Here is a 16,635-nt window from a genome sequence, read left to right on the forward strand (position 1 = left end):
GAAGCATTAGCTTGCCTGTCTGCAGTCCACTAATCAAATACTGTGGGAAATGTATTTGAAAAAAGAACCTGCTCTATTTTAAAACAGTCAATGCAATAACTTCAATCATTTGACTTTCAGCAGGTCATACATCTTATTTTCAACTTCTTCTAGATGTAATGAAGACGTTTAGGTGACAGTGTGCAGTCTTCCGAACCAATGATTTCACTGTCTGGTCTAGTAATACCAGTGGCAAAGCAAGGTTTCATTTTACAGGCCATTGCGTCATTGACTAAAGGGAAAAGGTCATTTTAAGACTCCAACAAATCATTAAACAGTTTGTTTATGGTTTGTGTATCGTTAAATACTGCATTTGTATTATACTGCAATACTGCTAGCCACAAAATACACTAGGAATACAATGTATTTAGTACTATATTGAAAATAAATACTGTCAACTTTTCACATGCAGTACCATAGTCCTACATCTCAAAGGAGTATAAAGACACATGTACATTTTATCTCACTTCATCCACAATTGCTCAAATGAATAATTAACTACAATAAAATGAAACACAGAACTGGCAACCAAAAAACAATGGCAGATAAAAACTGTAAAAGAATATGCAAATAAATTCCATTTATGGATTTTGCCTTAAAAACCATTCAAATCCCCAAAGAAATTGTGCACGTTGATGTAGTATGTAGATATGTAGTCCAATAAGGATAACACTAGTGGATTACAATGGTTTTAGATGTAGACAGAAGGAAAATATCATCCTTGCATAATCAAAGCTCTCTCTGGCTTAGTGTGTGGCAACTCAAATCAATACCCTCCTCTTTTCACCTCTTTCCACATTCAGACAGTGTCCTTGTCAAACTCACACACAAAATACATGGTGGGATTGCAGGACACGTCTGTCCACTCCCCTGCTGCCACCATCTCAGCACAGTCCTCATCCTCGTAGGCATCATTGGGTTCCCCTTCCCGCCATTTACTGAACGTGCTCATGGGTGACCGATCCACATAGGTAAAGTGACCCTCACGGTCCATGTCGTTGATACCGATGTACACCCTGCTCAGGCCCGCCTCCGTGATGTAGCCCGCGATGGCCGTGTTAGCGCCCTCGTCCTTGGGCATGGCTAGGTGTCCACCTCTGCCCTGACAATAGGCCTCTGCATCTGTGTAACGCTTCTCCTCTTTGACCAGTAGATACACCTTGCTGTCTGTCTCTTTAATGCCGGCAACAGCTGCAGGGGAGGGCAGTGCTGAAAAATGAGCACTTGAATTTCTATAATCACATGACATCTGTTCCCCATCACTTACATCACTGCATGACAGCAGGCAAAGCAAATAGGCATTGATGAGAACATTTATTGGAAGATGGTGTTGAAAATGACAGCATTTCGGCTGGTAGATACTGTATAGACGTACCATTTTTTATGAACTTGAGCTCATTGGTTAACTGAGCTACAAGGATGTCCATCTCACCAAACATCTTTCTCAGGGGGGAGAACTCACATTGTAAACCTCATGTAAACAAAAAGGAATTTAATCAATATTCACACTTAATGAGCACAATATTAAGTTATATTGTAACAAAATCAATCAGTCTAGCGGATCTACGAAGGGCTACAAATTGGCTTTAAAATTGTTCTACCTGGATCGCCATCAGGGCCTTTAGGCCCAGGGTCTCCCATGTCTCCCTTGACCCCTGGGGGTAAGGAGAGAAGATTTAAAAAGTAAAATTCTCATGCATTCTACATCTAAAAAAATGTAGTCTAAACATGTATAGTATGATCTACCTTTGAATCCGCTTGGGCCCATTTTACCATAGCGTCCCATGGTGCCCTTCTGTCCTTTTAGACCAGGCTGTCCTAGAGGAAATAAAACAGATCTGTTTTTAGTTTTTGAGTTAGTTTTACATGGTATAATATGCTGAATTAAATAATTATATGAGCATTTTCATTGTCAGGGTTAGATCTCTTATCAGTTACTATTCTCATGTTTTGTGACGAAGAGAGTATAGAGTAGCACTTTATTTCTCTGAGGGAAATTGAACTGTTACAGTCCCAGGGCAATGGTGGAAGTAAAGTAGATCTGAACACTAAGAAGTCTTTTCAAGGAAGAACATGTAATCTCAGCAATGAGGACAGGCCCCACTGCTCATTACGAGCAACAGTAAACACTTGTCATCTAGCAGTGGATTCTGGGTATGGTTTCTCACATGGCCCCTGACCTTATGTAAACACGGCTCCACTTCTTAGTGCTTCTATGAAACTGCTCAGTGGTGCAACCAGGCTATAGAACCATTGCTTTGCACACACTTACATACCAATCTCTCCTGGGGGCCCTAGTCTTCCTGGTCTTCCAGGTGCCCCTTTCTCTCCTTTCTCTCCAGGCTCACCTGTCAGATTGGGAGAGAAAAACAGAAATAAAATCAACAAATCAACCTTAATTCACCTTCGATCAAAAATGTGTGTGTGTTGTTTTTGTGTGTTTCATATGAAATATGTGCCTTTGAGTCCTGGGACGAGGATTTGGACATTGCAGGGTTCGTCTGCCATGTGCTGGCTGTAAACTGACTGCATAAGTGCCAGACCAAGCACAGTCAGGAGCACCCAGGGCATTGGCTCATCTTCTCTCATCCTGATACATGGAGTGGTTAATAGACTGGAAGACAGAGAGACATCAAATGGAACCATGGAAGAAATCATGAATAATTGTACAGTTGAACAAATATGTTCAACTGTACAGGGTTTACTTATAGCTTTACTATTGCAATACCAGTCTATCTTCAGTTTGAAAAGAAAACAGACTCCTTCTTTCCTATTATACATTCCATGACTACACCCCACTGGTGTAAAAGAACATTTGTTGCACAAAGGAATGGAAGAAGGCAGTCTTATCTACACCCTTGTGACCTCAGTGTGATGGATATCCAGCCTGACAGATTCACAACAAGACATGGTTCACTTTAATGTCCGTGAATGTTAACATGCTTTCATTGATTACTACTGCATATCATTAAGATTGATTGGCAAATTCTTGGGTAGACTTGTTGCTGCCATGGTCGAATTTACAAAGACAGCAGATTTCCCCATTGTATTAGGTATGGGATGAAGAGAATATGTTCTTGACACACAGACCCATATAACATTAGCAAACTAAGCACGATGTTCTTGAACATAAAAGATGTATTAACTTAAGCATTAATAAAATGTGTACTATAATTAAATCAAGCATATAACTTTGAGGCTTTTTAAATCTACCAAAACAAAGTTTTTTTTAACAACTGAAACAAAGCTATTCTGGTTATTGTAAAATGCCCAAAGCACAAGAAAGGGCATGTCAATTACTTTCATAATTGTGTCAAATTGGCCATGCATGTCACAATTTGCGTATCAAATTATATCAAAAATAGGTTTTAAACCTACCTACAGTGGATTTTTCCGGTCCCCAAAATCAGCAAGCAGTCTCAGTTTAAGGAGTTTCCCAAATTATCCACATGAGGGGCTTGCACAATGGTGGTCTCTCTGAGGAATCTAATTTTCCTCCTCAGGAACCCCAGAATGTGTGAGATAGGCCACCCATAAACAGTTTCACAGATAAAGCCCAAAAGCAGCTGGGGCCTCAAGATAATTGCATGGGAAAGCACTGGGGTCACTGACACCATACAAGATGATAACAACAGCACAAACTGAACATCAAAGGGAATAAGAAAGTTAGGTCCACTTTTGAAATGCTTTAAACTACAATACGTTTAAAGACTAATTAAAATGCTTTAAAATGTGCTTTCAGGAAAGTGAATTGGAGTCCCCAAAACTGCAAGTCTTGCACTTGATGCAATGATAACCTTTGATACTGTTTTTGAAAAGTTGTCTTATTGACAAATAGGCTGTAATGCTTCTTCATTTATTTAACCCCAACGCAAATTCCATTTATCAACAACTCCAACGCAGATGCCGGCTGGTGCTAGCGTCAATAAAGTGAGTTATATTGTCATCTACTCACTCGTTTAATAAAATGACATATTCTGCGGAAAACCCAGTCAACATTTTCTGCAGTTACAAATAACACAATTATTTCCTTTCGTAATAAATTATGCTAAAATAATGACGTAGCCTACTAACAGATCGTTGACATAGCAACTCAGACCTTACCGCAAGTTTTAGCCAGGGGAGGTGGCTAACTTTTTTACCTCAAATGAAGTCAGTCTTACTATTTATGCAACAGACACGCTAAGTTAGACTAGTCTAACCTGACAATTTAACACAGTCTAAGGCTAAGACTAATATTAAAGTTTATTCAACTGGCCCCTGGTCTTGTGGTATCTGAACTCTGCTTTTTGCGGTCAGGATGAATGACTAGTTGTCTGGGTAACGAACAGTGTTCGAGTTTATGACTCGACTAGGTAGTTTGACATGAAGGATGATTGCGGTTCTCAGGTGGGCGTTTTAACGTGTTTACTTCCACATCAAATTAGACACATCAAATGTCATTAAATTGGTGCGAGTATACACGTGTTGTAGTTACAGAAAAGTCAGTGCTAGCCGTGAGATAGTCAATTTGAGGGAGTATGCCAACGCTTGATTTTGCATTTGTCATTCATTTGTGTGCGCGAATTCCATCACGTGCAGTTAGTGCTAGCTAAACACTGCAGCTACTGCTATAGCCATGTTTTAATTTACTTTACTAGAATTGTGACCATGAGGTAGCTGTCTTTTCGTAGCCTATTATTGTAATTAGCAATCTAAATTTGTATATAGGAAAAATATTGAGCCAAATGACAGATGAGATTCTTAAATAACTACTTGTATTTTCTACAACGTAGTGGGTACTTTGAATTAAGCACCCTGTAGTTAACACGCTATTGAAAAACTCACTGAATAGAATTCATCATGTTGGGATTTTATAAAAATACCAGGTAACTAATAGTACAAATTTGCCTCACAATGTTTTGTATTCTTAGTATTTTTTATTGAATTTATTTGTGGTGTGTTTGCCAGCTTTCAGTCTGGAGCCCAAGTCCATTGCAGCTCAATCCACAACAGGAGTAAGTACTTCAATTGAAACGATAATGTTCTTTTTCAAGGGGTATATCCATGAGAGAATCTTTCATCATGCATTCAGCCCCACTGTTCTGGTCAAAATGGGTTGATGCTATTCATGGTCAAATCTGTACTCATAGCTAAGATGTGTTGGTTACAGCTGTTGTTCCCTAGATTTATTTTATTTGACTGATAACTCATGTCATTTTAACAATGTTATCAGAGATTGTACAGGTATATTTTGGTCATTTAAACCAGGAAGATTCTCTGGAATGCGTATTTTAGGCATGCAGTCTTAATTTTTTTTTAAATGTTTTGCAAGTCCTTAAATGTGGGCTACCCTTTGTATCTGTATAAAGGGAAAATGTTAATTGCATGTTTTTTCTTCTGTGATCCAGTGATGTTATCCAGTGATGAAGAGACTGAAGCACCACCCTCCACCAGGATGGACTTTTCATCCTCAGAGACTGCCCTGTCTTCTCCATCCACAGCTGGTGGCAGCATTGAAAAGGCTCGGGATAATGACACCAGTTTTTACTTGGACAGTAAACCCTCAAAAATCAGACTACCCAGGAAGATGCTTATGAAAGATTCGGTACTCTTCAACTAGGCTAATGTATTCTATGTTATTGTTAATTATGAGGTCAATTATGAGTTCATTATTTGACTTTGGCTGGGGAACTGATACAAACAACTATTCACTCCAAGAATTTTGTGAATATCAAAAGATTTAACTGTACCTCAGAATTGTGTTGGAACATCTAGCAATCTTCTTATGCTTATTCTTTCAGTGATTTCATATATTTTCTCTGGGCAGCTTGGGAAATTGGTGCCTGAAACACAATCTGCCAAACCGAAAAAAAGCAAACGAGATGATGCCTCATCCACTCCTTCTAAAAAGATGCCTTGGGCTGTGTCTGAAGTCACTGTGTGGTGTCGATTTGTGAGAGTGGGGACAATGCCGCTTACTATACAAAAGCCAGTGACAGTAAGCAAATTACAGTTACTTTAGTGTATTCCAAAACACAGATTCCCTGACACACTTCCTATATTCTAACCTAAACTTTACTTCCTGTATTAGTTCACAACAGAAAACATCAAGATAGACGATCAAGGTATGAAACTCTTCTCATTTTCTTGTTTGTAGAAATGGGCTCTCGACCACAGATTGGACGGAGAGTGAAACCATCCGTCTCTAATCCTGTCTACTTCACTCTACTGTGCCTCTACTGATCAGTGTGTGTGCAGGCGTCTACTGTGGTCAGCTGTGAGATGTGTGTCTCCGAGAGGCTCCCCTCCCTCCTCCTGAAGGCCACCCCTGCTGAGTGTCTGCGGCTGTGCTACCTGCTCAAGATGTCCCGCTCCCATGCAGGCACCTGGGTCGACAGCCACAGCCCAAGTGAGAGACCTGGAGCTCACCTTTGGTTTTCAGGAGTTGTTATCCTGGCTTGTGAAAGCCTAATTATTTGAAAGTGGGTGCAACCTGATTTGGTTGTGATCTTAGATTCGCGTTGATCTTCGGATATCTTAGGTTCCTGCTTGTCTTAGGTTTACGCTGAATTTAGATTTGCTGCGCATCCTGACGTATCCTTTTCAAACCTCAACATCCTGTTTTCTATTCACCATAACTTCCGCTCTCTGTGTTTGAAAATTTCAATCGCAGATCTTGGAGAGAACTACATCATCCTAGTGTTTAAGGATTTGCTACCACAACAGGACAAAGTCCTGCTGAAGGTTATCTTAACAGAGATCGGGAGAGCAAAACAGGTGGATGACTTTATAGGCGAGATTACGTTTGAGGAAGCCAACAAGATACTAATGCATGGCAAGAAAGATTCCTCTGAGGACCAGAGCTGCACTTCCCAGTCTCTGCTGCCAGACTGTCACGTCTCCTTGCCAATCATTTCTGCCACTGCACGGTTCCCCCCACAGTTTCATCCTAAAACATTTCAGCAGATGTTTTTGGACACCTTTTCGACACAAACTCGGCCTGTTTCAGTAGTTCAGCAGAAGGACTCCAAAGGCGTTTCCCACCCACTAAAGAAAACGGCACCTGAACGTTGTTTGCGCTCCAATACACGAGCATCCTCCCCAACAAGCCTTTCTGACGGCAATGACGCAAACAATGACGTAGTGGAGGTCCTTTCAGTCTTCTCTGACCCTGTCCAGAGGTGAGCTCTTAGGTTCTCTGAATGGGTAGATGTTGAACTGCAGGTATAAAGTAGATGTGTGTCCTTCTCTACACTACCTTTTCTGTTGTCGTGGTTAGGTTGATCCTGTACCCCCCTCCACCAGCCAGAGGGGGAATATCTGTCACCAACGAAGACCTTCACTGTCTCAACCAAGGAGAGTTCCTCAATGATGTCATCATTGACTTTTACCTGAAGTGAGTGATGGCCAAAATCATGGCTAACAGTTTTCTCTCTGCAGTGAGTTAGCTCAAATCACAAATCCAATGTGTGTGTGATGCTTGCAATGCAAAGGTACCTGATGTTGAAAGAGGAGAACGCGAAGAGCAGCCACGTGTTCAGTTCCTTCTTTTACAAGAGACTGACTCAGACAGAGCAGGGACAAGCCCAGGCACCGGAGAATCTACTGTGAGACAATTCAGCGTGTATACAATTATGTACTGACTGCCTTTTAGTTATTTTCTAGCATACTGTACTGTAAACTGAGAGACTATGTAGGACAAAATTAATTCCCAGCCCTTCACATGCCATCATTCTCTCACGCTCACTTATCATATTCAGGCTGCCCATATACTCCAATGCAATTTGACGGTTTCCAACTGTGTTCCAGCGAAAGGAAGTTGAGACACAGTCGAGTGAGAACCTGGACCAGAAATGTGGACCTCTTCCAGAAGGATTTCATTTTTGTCCCCATTAATGAATCGTGAGTCTGGCACAAACTAAATCATCTTGTCTGGTTCTCTCGCTATCTTTAGATTTTCACGGCAACTCAGGATTTTTAGGGATTTGTAATTTATATATTATTTGTAATTGATAAAGATCCAGAAGTTGTTGGTTTTTATTCTTGATAACTATCCCTCCCTTCCTTGTTCCAGTGCCCACTGGTTCCTGGCAGTCATCTGCTTCCCAGACTTGGCAGGTGCCCAATCTGACCCTGGACCTCCCAGCCCCTCACCTCTCTCTTCAGCCTCCCCTCAATGGCCCAGCCCGGAGCCTCTTTCCACCTTCCAACAGGAGGAAGCTGAGGAGGAGCCCAGCTATCTAGATCAGGGCTTCCTGTCAAGTTTCACCCCTCCAGGCCCCAACCCAATGTCTCTGTTCTTTCGCCCTAGCTCCAGCCCTGGCTCTTTTCCTGAGGGTGACTTGACAATAGGGTTTAGGCTGAGGGTGTGTTCAGACCTGCAGGAGAAGGAGATGAGAACAGGTGTGAGAGAGCTCGGTGTGAACTCCTACTTGCTGACCCTTGGACAGAAGGCTGGTCAGACAGGTGAGCATTGAGTAAGACATCATTTTGCCGGCTCACTCTTTTTCAAGTGTTTTCACTCCTGTTGTTGGACTTTGCTATCTTGTTAACACCCAAAACCTGGTGTGATTGTGTTTTAGATCGAAATCATGACTTTTTTGATGTCACCCCCAAAGCTGCAACGCATAGACGGTGAGTGCTGTCTGGGATCTCAATTAGCCGCTTCCCCACACTCCTTCACCATGTCTGTGAAAATCCTGTCCCGTGTCATTCCCTTCATTGACACTAGATGGCAGCATACATTCTATCTAATCTTTCATTTTCTCCAACAGACCCTGCATCCTAATAATGGATTCCCTCAGCGGCAATGGCAGATTGGATGTTGTGAAGATCCTGCAAGAGTAAGAACCAAGTCGTTTCTATCAAGGAAAAGCTTTTTTATCAGCACATCCACTAGAGTGTACTAAGGTAGAAACGGGTGTTTTGTACATGTGTGCCTCGTCGTGAACGTCGTGTCGAACCGCGCCACCAAAATCCTATCACGCTCTGAAGAAACTAGTTCTGCATAAAACAGACGCATCGACAATCGACTGGAATTTCAGCGACAAACGTTCTTTTTTATGAGCTAAAGATTGTGTAGATGTCAGACTGTGGAGTGTGAATCATTTTCTAAAAGAGTTTTCGTGGTTCACCTCGCCGCCTATATGTAGGTACTTGGAGGTGGAATGGGAGCTGAGAAAGGGGACTAAGAGAAGGTTCAGCAGAGACACCATGAGAGGTTCCAACCCTCGTGTTCCTCAGCAGGACAACTACAGTGACTGTGGAGTCTACCTGCTCCAGTACGTGGAGAGCTTCTTCCAGGTAAGAGGGCCTGGTGGACAGACGATACACACACTGTGTCATGTTATTGAGGGGTGCAGGAATCAGAATCGTGTTTAATTACCAAGTAAGTGGTCACAAACAAGGAATTTACTTTGGTGGGCAGGTGCATACAGTTAACATAATTAACAAGATGAAATGTACAACAAAATACTGGCAGAGCTATACAATATAATATAAAATTACATAGAATAAAATTATACACAACGATACACAATGTTAAATATTTGTATAATGTATTTTAATTTGTTTGCTGTTCTTCATTGTTAATATAGAATCCCCCACAGAGTTTTGAGCTGCCCATGGACTTAAGGAAATGGTTTCCACTAAAACGAGTGAAGAGAAAGCGAGCAGAAATCAAGGAACTCATCGTCAAAATTCACCAGCAGCAGGAAAGAGTGGAGTGACAGCTAATCACCACAACAGGGACACCTTTCCTTGTTTAAAATGAACAGCACTTTGTTAACATTACATGAATGGGCAGTTATTGACTAGAGTTAATCTTGTTGCACTTTTCTCTGATTTGTATTCTGCCATAGTACACCTGTCCATTTTTTGTATGCCTTTTCCTTTAATGGTAGCACTTGTTAAATATGTTCACTGTTAACGTTTTTATAATTGGCAGTTTTCTTGCCTTGGCTGGAGATGACCAATTACCCTAAGTTGTTACCTTTAAAATTAATTAAATGAAAAGAACAAAAATAAATGGGTGTGGTTTTGTTGTAAATTGTCAGCACGCGTTCTTAAGGCCCAATTCAGAACTCTGAAGTGTTCCAAGTGTTTTTACTACTTATGTTAAGTTCTCTTTTGAATTGGTGAAGCTTTAACTCTTTGGTTCTCTTGGCACTCTTCTCAATTATTTGTGAGAAGCACTCTGTTAGATTGGCCACCTGTTGAGCCAACAGCCTAAACTAACATATGGAGAAGCAACCCCCCCCCCCCCAAAAGGATCAATCTAACCAAGACAACAGTAAAGGTACTGTCTCTATGTACATGTAGTGTAGAGTTATGAAGGACACGCATCTACTTTTTACCTGGCCACATGAAATACATTCAGTTGACATCTACATGCAGTTTAACATCTACCCATTCAGAGAACCTAAGAGCTCACCTCTGGACAGGGTCAGAGAAGACTGAAAGGACCTCCACTACGTCATTGTTTGCGTCATTGCCGTCAGAAAGGCATGTTGGGGAGGATGATCGTGTATTGGAGCGCAAACAACTTTCAGGTGCCTTTTTCTTTAGCGGGTGGGAAACCCCTTTGGAGTCCTTCAGCTGAGCTACTGAAACAGGCCGAGTTTGTGTCGAAAAGGTGTCCAAAAACATCTGCTGAAATGTTTTAGGATGAAACGGCTCCCCAGATAATCTGTGTTTTAAACCAGAATTCACAGTTTGCAAATGTAGCTGACAGTTACACAAGTTTCATCCCTGAGTTTGACTTGTGCTTCCTTAGACATTTGTGTGTTGTGACTCATGATAAAGTGTTAACAATGTTCTCAATTATTATGAGTCCAGATCTATCTTTTGTTGGATAAGGCATAAAGCATTAGCATTATAATCCACTCTTTACAGCATTCTCAGATATGCCTGGGGCTGGGGTCTCACAGCTTCCTGGGGCTCAGCCCCAAATGATTAAATTGCACTGTATTCCTCAATCCCATACAGGAACGTCTGAAGCCTCTAAATTGTCACTTGGTCTGGTTGGAAGGGCATAGCAATGAATGGATGTGATCTTCCAATCATTTTCCTATACCAGATTTCTGTTATTTTAAGGGGGAAAAGATCTAGTATCTTAAGCGGTAAATCTGTAGATTAATTGATCATCTGAGAAGAGGAATGGGAGATTACACAGTAGGTCCTGAGTAGGATGTAGTTCAAGTAAGTATTTCCTTAAGGCTGGCATATTGCATCACAGCTGTTGCATGCAGTACAGTATGGTTGCATGATAACATTCACTTGTGAATTTAGGCATTTTGGTCTGGATTCACTGTAGGATTAAACAAAATGTAAACATCAAATTCCATGTTTACATGTCTTGGCCTTTTGTTGGAAAGACCACTATATCAGATTTCCTAATTAGATTTACAAACCCAGTATAGACTTTCAAAGAGCTATCAAATATCTTCGGGAATAATCCCAAAAGTTTTACATTACCAGCTTTTTAATTATTTATAGGTTTCAAATTAGCATTTGTTGCTAACCTTTATCGAAACCGGTAGCGCTACTCCATCATCCCCACCCATGAAGGTTATTCATGAACATAATATTAATGTTTCATACAAGCAAAATTCAAAGGCAAACATTCATTTTACATTTCCGTGTAAGAACACTTTAACACAAACTAATTAAATATTGGAAGTCATTGTTTCTATTACAGCATGTATTTTTTTTATTATTACTTTGGAAACTCTAAATAACATAACATAAATTGAGTTACCTATAGGTATATACCTATGTCATGAAAGCTAGATGCAAATGCATTTTAGAGTTGGTGGTACTAACCACGTGACGTCACCTCGGCTTTCCTGCCTTTGCTTTGGACTTCAGTCATCCTCCAAGGCTTGCGTACTGGGCAGACCAAGGAGTGCTGGGCAGGACAGTGTAAACCAGCTGGAATATCTCATCACCACGGAGGATCTATATGCGGTAGCTTCAGACACATTCTGTTGGGCTACGTAAAGCTGCTTGACCATTTGAAGACCACTGTAAGTTTTTCCTTTTTTTAATCGTACAGTTAGCGATACTTGTCCCACTTGCTAGCTTGCTAAACTTAGTGCTACAGTATCCACACTGTACGGGCGAGAGAGATGGAGCGATCACGTTTGACCAGTATTTTTTATGGTAGCAATGTTCACTGTTTTAACTTAGGTGGTTAGGGCAAGCGATCTTGTCTTATTGTGTAAATTGCTGTCATTGCATAGCAGCCCATGTAGCTATCCTACTGTTGACTACTACTGTACTAAAGCTTATGCTGTCATCCCTTAGTTTTCCCGGGATGACCATTACACAATAGCAACAAGTAAAGTACATAATTAAAATGAGAAGAATGTGTCCTCTATCAGAAATAAAAGTCTGTCATATTTATTATTTGGACAGCAATTAATTTAGTAGGCTAAGGCTTTTATAATATTCGACCATTGAGATTATTGAAACAGATTAAATCTTCAACAGATTATAGCCACATTATAAAGAAACTAACTCAACGTAGCCCATTTATACATATTCTGGAGAAAGGTGCTTTAAATGCACGACACTAATAATGCAAACCAAATGATTATGATGAATAATGTAAGTCAATTTTTTTATTGTCTCTTCCTGATATCAGAGACCACACAGTAGGTAGTGGAGCTCTAGATTTTAGAGCTAGCTATGCTCGAGTCTAGAAGACTTTATTTATACCCAAGAAGCCATATGAAACTTTTTTGTGTGTGTTTTCTGCTTACTTAATGAAACCACTGTCTAGGGTGAATGTTAAGTAGTACTTCTTATATCCTGTTGGGTTACAGGAGACATCCCAATGTATTTTCCATATCCTCTCGCCTTACTGGGAGCAGGAAGTGAGAGGGAGGCAGCTCAGAGTGGTGTGTATGTGGTTTTGTATGTGTGTGAGAGAGGGAGTGAGTGTGTGTGTGTTTGTTCCAGGAAACAGTCTGTAAACTTTGAACTCAGGTCTTCTGTATGATTGTACTGTTGTATCCTGTCACAACACAGCACACCTGACTGACCTATCCACGATCCAAAGGCTTGCATCCTCTCTGACATCATCATTTGTTTGATACGTCTACGTCTCACTTCAGCCGGCCTGACAAATATCTCATGGCCGGTCTGGATTAGGAAAAAAAAGTCTAAGAGGATTAAATGCAGAGTCAGACCTAGCTGTACCACGTGGGAACAGGAAGTTCTTGGTTTGTTGTGACTATATCATTTCTGATGCAATCAAAGGCTATATGCATACACCTTTAAACAATTCACAGAATGTTAGGCTACTCTGTACAGTAGCTATTTATTTGTGACGCTTCCTGTTGGCGTCACTAAACATGGCAGCCTAAGTGAACTGTGGAAAAGTCCATTGATAAGCTCTCTGACAAACTTCAGACGAGACCTCAACATACCATCGTCTTGATCTTGGAACAAGCAGCTGAAGATCACAGACTGGGGAGAAATACACTATCATCAGATCTGTTTCCTCTTACATAAAGATGACTTCCTATCTTGTTTTTAGATATTACAAAAATGGAATGTACTATATAGCTTTAACAGATGTAAACATGGCAATGCTCATTTGGTGCCTTACCAAGCCAGAAGCTATCCTGGAGGCCTGTACTACAGTGCCCTTAAGACAATAAAATAAGTACATTTTACCTATTGGATGTGGCCTAGCTCAATCACTTATCTCTTATATTGTATGTGTATCACGCTAAAGGCTGGTTGAGGCCTGTGTGCGAAAGGGTTAGGCTGTGGGACAATGGATATTCTGTTCTTAGCATTGACCTCTGATGACAGATTTGGACTCATCTGTCATTTGAAGCTCTGGAAAAGGACTTCATAGATGTGCTTACTCAGATGTTTTCTCAGAATCACAGAAAGACAGACAGAGCCAGGCCCATCCAATGTCATATTGGATAAACTAGTGCTTGTTGTTTGCAACCAGAGAAGTAAGGTATGAATCCAGAGGTAGGCTAATCGTTTTTGATGGTTTCCTGAAGCTAGACAACAAAGTTGTGGTGTGGTTCTATGCCTCAGTTTTATAGTTCAGCCTTCATACAGAGTTCACAGATATTATAGATAGTGTAGTACAGAAGGGCCATAAAAGTAAATAGAACCTGGTTTTCATCATAGCTGTAAACTGTTTTTGAACAAAGCCTTCCGTTGTCCTATCATGCACTCTTTATGGTAAATGTTCTTTACAGTGTGACTTCAGACGTCACATATTATTATGTATAAAGGCTTTTACAGACTCAGATGTACAGTGAGTTCCATTACTGTAGAGAAACATACTAACTGTATGCAGGGCTCGCAACTGTTTTTTGTTTACTGTCACAAAATGGAAATTCATTTTGCCATTCTTACATGGATCTCTTGGTGTGGCTGTAGTAAACAAGTTTAGAAAAGTTTAGAAAAAGTTTAGAAAAGTTTTGAAAAAGGTTTTATAAAAAAGGTTTGATAGGTAGATTTTTTTGGGGCAATTTTTTTTTTTTTTTTATGCATCATTGATGAGTACTTTATGAGGATTCTAATGAATGCAGACGTCCCAAGGTCTGTGTTGAACTGTCCAAGACATATAACGGTACACTGTTAATTTTGAGCCCTGACTGTATGCTGCATTTAATTCAACTGTAACTTACTACAATGTAATTTACATGTAAACGCGTGTAATCACATGACTTTGCGTTATAAGGCTATGATCTGTGTTACCATAGCATTAAGATAAAGGAAGATGCTGGGTAGAGAAAATGGTTTGATGTCTTGCATTTGGTTTAGGTCACTTTAGAGTCAGATACTCTTTTGTCCTGGGTAAATCATTTACCAGTATTTGTTGATCCAGTGGACATGCTCATTGTTCCATCCATAAAGAGATGATAAGTGTTTGGATGATTCTTGATTCTCATGAAACAGCCAGGCCCCGCAATGGCCAACTGAAACTCTAGAGGTAACAGGTTAAAATCCCCCTCTATTCTGGGTCAAAATGTTCCCTGGACATGGTTGACCCAGGGAAGTGACCCAGGGAAGTTTATAGGTGCTGAGTAACCCAGCTAGTGAACACTGAGTCAGCCTCTGAGCATCAGCAGTTTCCAATCCTGGTCACTGGTCTTTGACCTCAATCCCTGATAGGATAGTCTCCTAATTGGATAGTGGAGCCAAGCAAAGGGTACGTTCTGTATGGATGGTCCTCTATCACTGTAGAGTAAAGGCTGGGGAGAGATCCAGCTCAAAACACTGGCACACATTATAGTCCAATCAGTTGGCTGTGCTTGTTGATGTTTAAGATGAAGGATTGATGCACTTTAATAGCCTGCCTTTGGGGAAGGAGAAGCAGTTGGTTCTGCTCTGGTAAACACACATTATTTTGGCCATATTCCTCCCTCCTTTACTGCTGAGACAAACAAACGACTGGCTTCAAAATTATGCTCAGCAGTGATATGCCATATTTGCTTGTGTTCATGGATATTGAATCATTAAGGTTCTTATATCTACTTCCAAATTATGGTAAAATGTGTCCATGCCAACAGGAGTTCATGTGACAGTAGGTTACTTAAATCCTTCTCCTGCTCTTCATTGTTGGGAAGCCATTGTTGTTCAAACAGCTGGTATACCCTAAACCTTACCCACAGGCGCTACATAGGTGCATTTACATTACATTTAGGAATTTAGCAGAAGCTCTTATCCAGAGCGACTTACAGTAAGTACAGGGACATTCCCAAGGACACAGCGTCAATTTGCACGGCCAAGAATCGAACTGGCAACCTTCTGAGTAATAGCCGGATTCCCTAACCGCTCAACCATCTGACTCCCTGGCTTACACAGTACAGTAGTTGAGTAACTTGATAGCTAGCACCTTCCTGCCTTCATGTAGAGCAAGTAGCAAGTGTTGCTCATATTATACAACTCATATTTCCAAAATGGTAAGCACTAGGCTCTTTTGTTGAAAGTGTGAAATTGCACTTGACTGCAGTTTGGGTTTAGTCTAAAAGTGAATAGCACTGTCGGTCTGTCGGTCAGAAGCTACTGTTGGCTGGCCTCTGCATTTGTTCTGTCTGTTCCCAATGGTACATTCCTCTTTATAGGATCAGTCAATCATGATGGAAATAATAAGATCATTGAAGGCAGAACATTCTGTTTTAGTCCTTGGCCCAATGGACATTACTGAATTCTTTACATCGGCATGTAGTCCTGTAGGCTGGGAGTAATGTGAGATTGGTATTGTATGATAGATTAGGCAACAGTGGTGTTTAGAAGCAAAAGCTGATCTATATAGCCAAATATGACACTGGAACAATCTAGTGAACTATCATATTTTGGTATTGTTGTTGTCAGAAATGTTACAGTTAAGAAGTTGACTTAAATCAAAAACAAACTGACCACCACTCTCTCTCCTCTGTGGAACCTTCCAGAGACTGCTGGGTCGCTGTGGAGACAGGTGAGCCATGGAGGACGGGAAGCCAGTGTGGGCTCCCCACCCCACCCACGGGTTCCAGCTGGGCATGATCGTCGACATAGGAGCCGACACACTTACCATCGAACCCTTGAACCAGGGCAAGAGCAAGGTCAGGCACACACACACACACACAACGA

At 40.9% G+C, this 16,635-nt stretch overlaps 3 protein-coding genes across 12 annotated transcripts in view; 2 read left to right on the forward strand and 1 right to left on the reverse strand.

Moving 5' to 3' along the window:
* Positions 1 to 305: 305 nt before the first annotated feature.
* colec11 (collectin sub-family member 11) lies at positions 306 to 4,283 on the reverse strand. 5 transcript variants are annotated; one of them, XM_084676935.1, is made up of 7 exons: positions 4,144 to 4,283; positions 2,499 to 2,653; positions 2,316 to 2,387; positions 1,786 to 1,857; positions 1,641 to 1,694; positions 1,415 to 1,510; positions 306 to 1,248 (listed from the first exon to the last, which is right to left on the reverse strand). In XM_084676935.1, the coding sequence occupies exons 2-7, from the start codon at positions 2,626 to 2,628 to the stop codon at positions 839 to 841; spliced, it is 834 nt and encodes a 277-aa protein (XP_084533061.1). In that variant the 5' UTR covers positions 2,629 to 2,653; positions 4,144 to 4,283; the 3' UTR covers positions 306 to 838. The 5 variants fall into 5 exon arrangements, with proteins under 5 accessions (XP_084533061.1, XP_084533068.1, XP_084533055.1 ...); XM_084676942.1 differs by having other exon boundaries at positions 2,499 to 2,629; positions 4,144 to 4,281; XM_084676929.1 differs by lacking the exon at positions 4,144 to 4,283 and adding an exon at positions 3,422 to 3,561.
* LOC146299849 (sentrin-specific protease 6-like) lies at positions 3,871 to 10,052 on the forward strand. Of its 5 annotated transcripts, none has more exons than XM_084676846.1 (15): positions 3,871 to 3,969; positions 4,990 to 5,036; positions 5,430 to 5,626; positions 5,849 to 6,019; positions 6,113 to 6,146; positions 6,269 to 6,430; positions 6,695 to 7,202; positions 7,301 to 7,417; positions 7,515 to 7,628; positions 7,831 to 7,923; positions 8,096 to 8,487; positions 8,604 to 8,655; positions 8,796 to 8,864; positions 9,174 to 9,324; positions 9,618 to 10,052. In XM_084676846.1, the coding sequence occupies exons 1-15, from the start codon at positions 3,884 to 3,886 to the stop codon at positions 9,747 to 9,749; spliced, it is 2,325 nt and encodes a 774-aa protein (XP_084532972.1). In that variant the 5' UTR covers positions 3,871 to 3,883; the 3' UTR covers positions 9,750 to 10,052. The 5 variants fall into 5 exon arrangements, with proteins under 5 accessions (XP_084532972.1, XP_084532995.1, XP_084532988.1 ...); XM_084676869.1 differs by having other exon boundaries at positions 8,333 to 8,487; XM_084676862.1 differs by lacking the exon at positions 3,871 to 3,969 and adding an exon at positions 4,303 to 4,428.
* A 1,842-nt stretch (positions 10,053 to 11,894) lies between these two features.
* myo6b (myosin VIb) overlaps positions 11,895 to 16,635 on the forward strand; it is a 37,454-nt gene continuing 32,713 nt past the window's right edge. For both annotated transcript variants that reach the window (XM_084676828.1, XM_084676835.1), the window contains exons 1-2: positions 11,895 to 12,047; positions 16,455 to 16,607. In XM_084676828.1, coding sequence (XP_084532954.1) covers positions 16,488 to 16,607 — 120 coding nt within the window. In that variant the 5' untranslated portion in view covers positions 11,895 to 12,047; positions 16,455 to 16,487. The remainder of the gene's footprint in view (positions 12,048 to 16,454; positions 16,608 to 16,635) is intronic.

This window comes from Hypomesus nipponensis, chromosome 3, assembly GCF_054491055.1.
Source record: "Hypomesus nipponensis isolate SF chromosome 3, ASM5449105v1, whole genome shotgun sequence".
Lineage (NCBI taxonomy): Eukaryota > Metazoa > Chordata > Actinopteri > Osmeriformes > Osmeridae > Hypomesus > Hypomesus nipponensis.

Coding starts and splice junctions, on each gene's coding strand:
- LOC146299849 (XM_084676846.1), top strand. CDS start 3,884: ATGCTTCTTCATTTATTTAACCCCAACGCAAATTCCATTTATCAACAA. Junction 7,418..7,514: donor ATCATTGACTTTTACCTGAA/GTGAGTGATGGC, acceptor TGCAATGCAAAG/GTACCTGATGTTGAAAGAGG. Junction 8,488..8,603: donor ACAGAAGGCTGGTCAGACAG/GTGAGCATTGAG, acceptor ATTGTGTTTTAG/ATCGAAATCATGACTTTTTT.
- colec11 (XM_084676935.1), bottom strand. CDS start 2,628: ATGAGAGAAGATGAGCCAATGCCCTGGGTGCTCCTGACTGTGCTTGGT. Junction 1,858..2,315: donor AGGGCCCCCAGGAGAGATTG/GTATGTAAGTGT, acceptor TATTTCCTCTAG/GACAGCCTGGTCTAAAAGGA. Junction 1,249..1,414: donor GCTCAAGTTCATAAAAAATG/GTACGTCTATAC, acceptor CTCATTTTTCAG/CACTGCCCTCCCCTGCAGCT.